The sequence below is a fragment of the Eriocheir sinensis genome, chromosome 42 (genome assembly GCF_024679095.1).
Source record: "Eriocheir sinensis breed Jianghai 21 chromosome 42, ASM2467909v1, whole genome shotgun sequence".
NCBI classification, from domain to species: Eukaryota; Metazoa; Arthropoda; class Malacostraca; order Decapoda; family Varunidae; genus Eriocheir; species Eriocheir sinensis.
Window position 1 is genome coordinate 12,732,045 of NC_066550.1, and position 10,000 is coordinate 12,742,044.

At 39.7% G+C, this 10,000-nt stretch overlaps 1 protein-coding gene across 2 annotated transcripts in view; it reads right to left on the reverse strand.

The window, feature by feature from the left end:
- Positions 1-10,000, reverse strand: part of LOC127010030 (neuronal acetylcholine receptor subunit alpha-5-like) — a 31,533-nt gene that overhangs the window by 18,815 nt on the left and 2,718 nt on the right. For both annotated transcript variants that reach the window (XM_050883745.1, XM_050883746.1), the window contains exon 3: positions 6,025-6,161. In XM_050883745.1, coding sequence (XP_050739702.1) covers positions 6,025-6,161 — 137 coding nt within the window. The remainder of the gene's footprint in view (positions 1-6,024; positions 6,162-10,000) is intronic.

The window sequence follows — 10,000 nt, forward strand, 5'->3', positions numbered from 1 at the left end:
TTCTTAGTCAGTGCCTCAGAAACAAGTCAGAGAAGGAAGCGATTAAAAAAAAAACAGGAAGGGACCGAATTCCACCCCTACGGAAGATCACAAAAACGTCCTTGGCCTCATCTTAAGTTAGTAATAGCCTGCAAAACTTAACCTCCAAACATGTGAATTCTTAGCCAGTACCTCAGAAACAAGTCAGATAAGGAAGCGATTAAAAAAAAAAGGAGGGATCCAATTCCTCCTCCACGGAATATCACGTAGAAGTCCTTGGCCTCTTCAGACTCCCCTTAGCTCCCTCCTCCTCCTTCTACTCCTTTCCCGCGTCACGTATCATCGGCGCCTTTCAACCCCTTATTGTATTAATGTCTAGGCCTCCACTTTCCCCTTGGCCTTTTACGGTGATCATACTGATACCACGAGTGACAAGACGTAAAGAACTGTGACGAGGAGTGAGAGCAAGGGTGATATGATGTTAGGTTTCTGGGCTATATTCTTAAACAAGGCTTTCGTAGGAGTTTTGGGCATTTTCGTGGGTAGTTTAATGACCCTGGTGGTAGTTTAATCCTTCTTCTGTACCACGAACCTAAGAAAACACTCATTAGAACCCGATTAATCCTCTTTTTAGCCTTTGAAAACAGTTGATATGGACAGTAAAATATCGATATCTTTCGTTGGCGTTTTGGGCATTTTCGTGCATAGTTTAATGACCCTAGTGGTAGTTTAACCCTTCTTCTGTACCACGAACCTAAGAAAACACATTAACACCCGATTATTCTCCTTTTTTTACTTTGAAAACAGTTGTTGTGGACAGTAAAATATCGATATCTACCTGTCTATATGTCCTTCGGCTGTCCCAAAACGAGTAGGCTATCCTATTAGACTCATGGGCATTTTCGTGGATAGTTTTATGACCCTGGTGGTAGTTTAACCCTTCCTCTGTACCACGAACCTAAGAAAACACATTAAAACCTGATTAATCCTCTTTTTTGCCTTTGAAAATAGTTGATGAAGACAGTAAAATATCGATATCTACCTGTCTATATCCTTCCGCTGTCCCAAAACGAGTAGGCTATCATATTAGACTCATTATCCTTAACCTTAACCTGTCTTTCCTCCACGTATAAATAAACCTTGACTTTCCCCAGTGCAGCAAGCCACGTGGTCCTCTTTTCTTATGCAAGGGGTGAAGAGCAAGGGATATGTAATGAGGGAGAAGGGACTGGTGAATGAGACTAGGCTATGATCGTGCCCTTTCCTGTGTCCACGTCCTTCCATCCTTCCTCCTCTTCCTGGGATAGGCACCTTTTATTCATTCCCTTTTCTCTGCAGGTTTCTCATCACATATTAATAGGTTTGATATGGCTGATGTTTATTTAGATAATGGTTCCTCTGTTTCCATAGCTAACTGTACCTCTTTTGGGAAATTCGTTAATCTTTCTACGCTTTTCTACAGGCTTGTCACCATATTATAATGCGTTAAGAGGGAGAGGTCTAAGGTAGTTTTGGTATAGCCCAGAAACGTGTAATGTGGCCAGTGATTCTTCTGTTCTAATAATAATAATAAAAAAACACATAGAAATTAAAAACACAAAGGAAATAAGAAAGCAACAGGAGGAGGAGGAGGAGAAGAAGGATAATTGAAATGATAGTAGAAAGAGGAAGAAAAAGATGAAGAAAAAAGCTGAGAATGGGACACGGAAGAAGAAAATGAAGGTAGGAAGAGGAGAAGAAAAGAAGACTAAGAGAAAGAACGAAATGAGAATGGGACACGGAAGAAGAAAATGAAGGTAGGAAGAGGAGAAGCAAATAAGACAAACAGAAAGAAAAAAATGAGAATGGGAGACGGAAGAAGAAAATGAAGGTAGGAAGAGGAGAAGAAAAGAAGACAAAGAGAAAGAAAAAATGAGAATGAGAGACGGAAGAAGAAAATGAAGGTAGGAAGAGGGGAAGAAAAGAAGACAAACAGAAAGAAAAAACTGAGAATGGGACACGGAAGAAGAAAATGAAGGTAGGAAGAGAAGAAAAGAAGACAAACAAAGAAAAAATGAGAATGAGAGACGGAAGAAGAAAATGAAGGTAGGAAGTGGAGAAGAAAAGAAGACAAACAGAAAGAAAAAATGAGAATGAGAGACGGAAGAAGAAAATGAAGGTAGGAAGAGAAGAAGCAAAGAAGACAAAGAGAAAGAAAAAAACTCAGAATGGGACACGGAAGAAGAAAATGAAGGTAGGAAGAGGGGAAGCAAAGAAGAAAAAGAGAAAGAAAAAAATGAGAATGGGAGACGGAAGAAGAAAAAGAAGGTAGGAAGAGAAGAAGCAAAAAAGAAAAAGAAAGAAAAAACTCAGAATGGGACACGGAAGAAGAAAATGAAGGTATGAAGAGAAGAACCAAAGAAGAAAACGTCTATTACAAGATAACTCAGACATGTGTATTGCAACTTATAACCCCCTTCCTTTTACTCAATGGCCCTGTTATCATTAAAATATCGCAATGTAATGAAAAAGAACTATTGATAAAGATACTTCCACTCCGAGCATCCATGATCTAGTTAGTTCCGCTTAACAACTCTAACATTCAGTTCAGCTCAGTCGTGTCACCAGTCACCTGATACCTAGCTACTTAGACCTATGTCTCTACCTGGCATTAGCACCTAGTCTACCTGAATAATAATTACCTGTGCGGGGGAGGAGGAGAAGGAGGAGGAGGAGGAGGAGGAGGAGGGGGGGGGATTCTTAGTACATGAGATAATCACATGCACACTTCTTTCCTGTTTCCTCCTCCTCTTCTTCCTCCTTCTCCTCCTCCTCCTCCTCCTCCTCGTCATTATCTTCATCGTCATCATTCTTAGTTCCCATCATCTTTAATTAGCTACTTGTTATTTTTCTTCTCTTCCTTTTCTTCTTCATCATCTTGTTATTTCTCTTCTATCTCCACCTTCGTTTCTCTTTATTGTTATTCTTATCATATCATTGTTATTATTCCTTCTATTTCTCCTCTTCCATCCCTTTTAATTTTCTCTCCATATTTATCTCTCTCTCTCTCTCTCTCTCTCTCTCTCTCTCTCTCTCTCTCGCTCGCTCGTTCGTTGACTCGCTCGCTTGCTCGCTCATACGTCAAACAGTTCCGGAAATGGAGAATGAGAATCAAACACCTTCAAAATACTAATTGGACAGGTAACAATAGGTAACAGTATATAACGTAGCGACCTTGTGTGTGTGTGTGTGTGTGTGTGTGTGTGTGTGTGTGTGTGTGTGTGTGTGTGAAATATGGACTACACGTGAGATTAGCCAGTCAGGTGGAATGATGCACGTGTGTGTGTGCGTGCGTGTGTGTGTGTGTGTGTCAACGTTCATCATCATTCATACCTGCAGCTTACTTAATTAGTTTAGTCACAATTCGCACAGGTGTGGGATTGGCAAACTCGTGTGTCCAAGAAGTAAATAAACAATAAACAGAAAATAAACAAATGAATGTGATAAATACGTATAAACAAGATTTCAATACAACAACAACCAAGAAAACAGAAAAGCGCAAAGATAACGAGCAACTCAAACAGGAAGAGAGAAAGAAAGAAAAAAACATGAAATAAACTCAATAACATATCCATACAAACAAGATTTCAATACAACAACCAAGAAAACAAAAAAGAGCAAAGAAAACGAAAAACTCAAACAAAAAGAGAGAAATAAAGCAGAAAACATGAAATAAGGTCAATAACAACACCAATACTATAAGAAAACATAACTTAAACACGAAGACAATAAGCACCTTTTTGATCAAGCCAATTAAGCGAACTAGCGCACCTGAGGAGTCAAGGGGAAAAGGTTAATGAAGTCGATGATAACGTGTGTCTCGTATGCTAATGCTCGTAATTGAGAGTTCTTTAGCAACGTCTTCTGGGGCTTTCATCGACCAAGGCTCATCAGGGTTGCTGGGCGGTATACTCAGGTGCTTGGCAAGGATGTGACAGAACAGAAATCGTGTGGTACGTGTGTGTGTGTGTGTGTGTGTGTGTGTGTGTGTGTGTGTGTGTGTGTGTGTGTGTGTGAAGGAGGTTTTGGAAAAGAGATCTTGTACGCGTGTGTGTGTGTGTGTGTGTGTGTGTGTGTGTGTGTGTGTGTGAAGGAGGTTTTGGAAAAGAGATATTGTAGGCGTGTGTGTGTGTGTGTGTATGTGTGTGTGAAGGAGGTTTTGGAAAAGAGATCTTGTACGCGTGTGTGTGTGTGTGTGTGTGTGTGTGTGTGTGTGTGTGTGTGAAGGAGGTTTTGGAAAAGAGATCTTGTACGCGTGTGTGTGTGTGTGTGTGTGTGTGAAGGAGGTTTTGGAAAAGAGATCTTGTACGCGTGTGTGTGTGTGTGTGTGTGTGTGTGTGTGTGTGTGTGAAGGAGGTTTTGGAAAAGAGATCTTGTACGCGTGTTGTAATGTGTATATTATAATGTACTTGTGTATGTATGACTGTACGTGTGGCGACACCCGGTCGGTGTCGCACAACAGGATGTCTAACAACACGTCGTGCTTTTGGCCGTGGGAAGCTGTGATGAACTGACACTAGGATCAGCAAATGACGACTTTCATCAACCGTCATCAACCGGAACCCACACCCTTCCGGACGAACTACAAGCAAATAAAACGAGCGAGACGCACGAAATCAGAGACAGTGTGTGTGTGTGTGTGTGTGTGTGTGTGTGTGTGTGTGTGTGTGTGTGTGTGTGTGTGAACGAGGTTTTGGAAAAGAGATCCTGTACGCGTGTGTGTGTGTATGTGTGTGTGTGTGTGTGTGAAGGAGGTTTTGGAAAAGAGATCTTGTACGTGTGTGTGTGTGCGTGCGTGTGTGTGTGATAGCGAGATGAGTTTAAGAGATAGATAGTTAGGTAGATATGAAAAGTACTTGTGTTTGTGTTTTAGTGGTAAGATATTGTGCCTGTTAGAACTGAAAGAAAATGTGCAATGGGTTAGAAAAGCGATCTCGTACGTGTGTCTATGAGAGAGAGAGAGAGAGAGAGAGAGAGAGAGAGAGAGAGAGAGAGAGAGAGAGAGAGAGAGAGAGAGAGAGAGAGAGAGACGTACAATAATAAAAAAAGAAGGGAAGTGATGATGCAATTGGCGAAGGTCTCAAAAATGTTATCCAGCCCTCTTGAACACACGGAAAGGTAATATTATAACAGAACAAGGTGAGGAGAGGCTTATCAACAACGCCATAGATGAAGGGGTTTATAGCGTGTCAGATCTCTTTAAAGCGTGTCAGATCCCCTTTAAATCCTGTTGTGTTAGGGTTGGAAACGATTGTATACGTAAGATAAGGAAGTGTGAGATTAGGAGATTGTCTTGTATATAGCTACTACTACAACTATGATTACTTTTGCTACCACTATTATTGGAGGAGGTGAAATCAAAGAAAATGTACGCTGAAAAGTGAATCAGACTATAAAAAAAACTGAGTCACTAAAAACAGTGTAAATTAAAACTTAAATTACACCCCCTAAAAAAAAGAAAACGACAGCAACACTCGAAAGAAAGAAAAAAAAACAATAGAAAAACAAAAAAACAAAATACTAATACAACCAAGAAAAAAAAGGAATAACTCAGACAAAACAAAACCACATAAATTGCAAGAAAATTACACCCTCCCCAAAAAAGACGAAGGATAACTTAAGAAAAAGACAAACCACAGCAACACTTAAAAGAAAGAAAAAACAATAGAAAAGCAAAACAAAAACAAAATACTAATACAATCAAGAAAACAAGTAGCCACTCAGACAAAACAAAACCACATGAACTTCAAGAAAACTCCCCCCCCCCAAAAAAAAAAAAACACGAAGAATGACTGAAGACAAATAGAAAAACAAAACAAAAACAAAATACTAACACAACAAAACAAAAAACAAAATACTAACACAACAAAACAAAACACAAAATACTAATACAACCAAGACAAACAGAAGCCACTCATACAAAACAAAACCACATAAACTGTAAAGGAAACAACAACTCCACCCACACCATCTAACATAACAAAACGAATCCCCATCAATACTCACCACTTCCATGTCTTTCACCTCCAGGCTCCTCACCACCACAGACACATTGAGGGCAGGCCGTATAGTCTTGTCATAACCTTCAAAAACCTGATTCCGAAGGGTTATCTCGCTCTTCCAAAAGTCGAAGGCGCCATGGACTGTTGGAGATTTTACATAGATTTACATAGAAAATCAGACCACACAGACCCCATGGTCCAGACTTGGTGGTCTGTCCTTAAACCTAAGTGATTTTACATTAATCAGAAGACTCCAAAACGTTGCATTTCTACTCTAGTTGATATTAAGTTGAAGGAAGTGACGGTCGAGCTTATTTTTGAAGGAGTCAATCGTGTTACACTGGACCACTGATGATGGGAGCTTATTCCATTCTCGCACTACAACGTTGGTGAAGAAAAATTTGTTGCAGTCTGAATTTACTTGTCTACATCTGAGTTTTACGCCATTGTTCCTCGTGCGCAAAGTGTCATCGATCATAAACAATGTTGATCTGTCTACATTCGTGAAACCATTAAGTATTTTAAAACATTCGATCAGTTTTCCTCGGAGGCGACGTTTCTCAAGAGAGAACATGTTAAGGGTAGAAAGCCTTTCTTCGTAGGATTTGTTGCGCAAGGAAGGGATAATTTTCGTTGCCCGACGCTGAACACCTTCTAATTTAGCAATATCCTTTGCATGGTGAGGAGACCAAAACTGTACCGCATATTCCAAGTGGGGTCTGACTAAACTGTTGTAGAGCGGGAGTATTACATCTTTATTCTTAAATAAAAGTTTCTTTTAATGAAGCCCAACATTCTGTTCGCTTTATTTGCTGCATCGATGCATTGCTGTGAGAATTTGAGGTTTGACGCGATTTTGACCCCCAAGTCCTTGACGCATTGAACGCTTTTGAGTTTAACGCCGCGCATTTCGTAATCAAACTTTTTATTCCTCGTTCCAACTTGAAGGACCTGGCACTTGTCTACGTTAAAGGGCATCTCCCATCTATCCGACCAAGCTGAAATTTTGTGCAAATCCTCTTGGAGGCTTTGCCTGTCTTCGTCAGTGAGAACCGAGTTACCAATCTTTGTGTCGTCTGCAAATTTACTAATGCGGTTATTGAGTCCAACATCCACGTCGTTGATGTAAATAATGAAGAGCACTGGGCCAAGAACCGAGCCCTGAGGGACGCCACTAGTGACAGGCGCCCACTCTGAGTTAAATCCGTCAATCACTACTCTTTGTTGTCTGTTGCTCAACCAATTCGCGATCCATTGGTTTACCTGACCGTCAATACCTATTTGTTTTAATTTGTAAAGTAATTTATGATGCGGGACTTTATCAAACGCTTTCTCCAAAACAAGATAGACTACGTACAGTGATTTGGTTACGTCATAAACAGTGAAGAGGTCGTTATAAAGGTTAATAGATTTGATAGGCAGGATCTTTTGTTTCGGAAGCCATGTTGTGAGTCCCCAATTAATGAGTGGCTTTCAAGGTAACTCACAATTTTGTCTCTAATTATGCCCTCAAGTAGCTTACCTACAACCGAAGTTAGACTAATGGGCCTGTAATTACCTGGTACTTTTTTGTCTCCTTTCTTAAAAATCGGTGTCACGTTAGCCTTTTTCCAATCTGAAGGGACAATGCCTTGTCGCAAGGACATATTGAATACGGTTGTGAGGGAGGAGAGTATTTCGCTCTTTGTTTCTTTCAGCAGAGTTGGATATACTTTATCAGGTCCAGGACTTTTATTTGTTTTAAGTGATTTGAGGGCTTTAAGGACTTCATCGGGTTTTATTTCAAAGTTAGACAATGCATGCTCGGGATTTACATTAGTACTGGTGTTGGTGGTGGTGGTGGGAGGACTGTTATTATTAAACACCGAGGAAAAGTAATTATTTAATAGGTTTGCAACGTGTTGGCTGTCAGTCACTAGTGCACCGTCGCTGTTTATTAAAGGTCCAATTCCACTTCTGATCGCCTTTCTGTTGTTTATGTAACTGAAGAAGGATTTCGGATTATTTTTACAGTTGGCTGCAATATTTTCTTCATATCTACGCTTTGCCTGATGCACTAATCTTTTTACTCGTCGCCTTGCATCATTGTAAAGTCTAATGTTTTCGGGCGTGCTTTGGTCTTTCTTTAACCTGTAAGACAATTTTCTCTCCTTGACTGAGTGTTTAATTACGCTATTAAACCAAGGTGGACTTTTATTAGTGTTAATTCGCTTCTCGCACAAGGGGACAAATGTGTCCTGCTGAGTGAGTAAGTGATTTTTAAAGTTTAGCCAGGCGTCCTCTGCATTGCCGTCATCTGATAGTTGCATATCTATTAGTTTTCGTCGGATTTCTACGAAGTTGGCTCTTTTGAAATTGGGCACCTTAACTTTATTTTCAGTCACCGATGTTTGAGCTCTAATGTCAACGCGCACTAGTTTATGATCGCAGGAACCGAGGTGTTCTCCTACCGAGACATTACTGACTAGGTTATCTTGGGTCGCTATAACAAGGTCAAGTATGTTATTTTGTCGAGTTGGTTCAGAAACCATTTGGCTTAGATAATTTTCCTCTAGAAATTCGATCATTCTATGGGACTCACCTTCTGTACCCGACAGTGTCGCCCAGTCGATATGGGGGAGGTTAAAGTCTCCTAGTATCAGTGAGTCGCTGTTATTAAGTGACTGCCTTAAGACGCTGTACATTTCAAGATCGCCATCAAGTGATTGCCCCGGAGGCCTGTAAGTGACAGATATATTTAAATTGACTTTTGCAATGTTTACTCGCACGCACAAATGTTCAACGTTACTGTTTCTTGGTGTTTTGTCAGTAGGTTGCAAGTAGCTTTTGACAAAAAGGGCGACACCACCCCCTCTACGGTTTACACGATCATTGTTGAAGAATCTGGAGGAGTTGAGGATGATGTTAGGATGAAGAAAGGAGGAGGAGGAAGAGAAAGGCGAGGGGTGAGAAAGTGGTTTGGGTGAGCAGGTAGTGACGGGGCTGTAAATAAAGGAGGAAGAATAGGAGATGAGAAAGGAAAAAGAGAAGGGAATGGAGAAGGAGATTATAAAGAGATGGGAATAAGGAGAAGAGAAGGAGGTGTGAGAAAGTGGAAGATGTGAGAGAGAGAGAAAGATACACAGAAAGGTAGATACATAAATAGATAGATAGAGAGAGAGAAAGAGTAAATAAAATGTTGTTATATATGAATAATTCTTGTGAAGGAAAAAACAAAGAAAAAGAAAACGATGCAATAATGAAAAGAAAAAAAAAGATGATTGAAAGAAAACAAAATTGTAACTTTAATGAAAAACAAAGAAAACAACAAATAATGAAAGAAGGAAGAGATAAAGAGGAAAATGAGAAGGTGAGGAAGTTTTGGAGGTTAAAGAAAGAAGAGGAGAGAGGAAGAGGAAAAGGTAAAGCAAGGAGGAGGAAGGAAGGAAGGGGTATAGAAAAGAGGAGAGAGAAAAAAGAGGAAAAGAAAACATTAAGAGGAAAACAAAAAATAAAAGAAGATAAGAAATAAAAGATTATAAAGGGAAACATCGGAAAATAAGATGGAGGAGGAGGAGGAGGAAGAGGAAGAGGAGGAGGAGGAGGAGGAGGAGGAGGAGGAGGAAAAGAGTAATTAGGGTGAGGAGAATTTAATGATTTACAAACAAAGGAGTGAAGGTATAGAGACACACACACACACACACACACACACACACACACACACACACACACACGCACACACACACACATTAATTTTTATCATCCGAATCTCTAGCGAAGTTTTTTTCTCTATCTTTATCTTAATTTCTTGTGGCTGAGCTTAGATTATTATTATTATTATCATCATCTTTTCTTATTATTTTTTGCTTTCTTATCTTACTTGTTTTCTTTCTTTCTATATTTTTTTATTCGTTAATTCTTGTGCTGTTGATGTGGTTTTTTTTTCGTTTTTTTCATGTTTACCATTTTCATGATTTATTGGTTTTCTTTGTTTGTTCTTT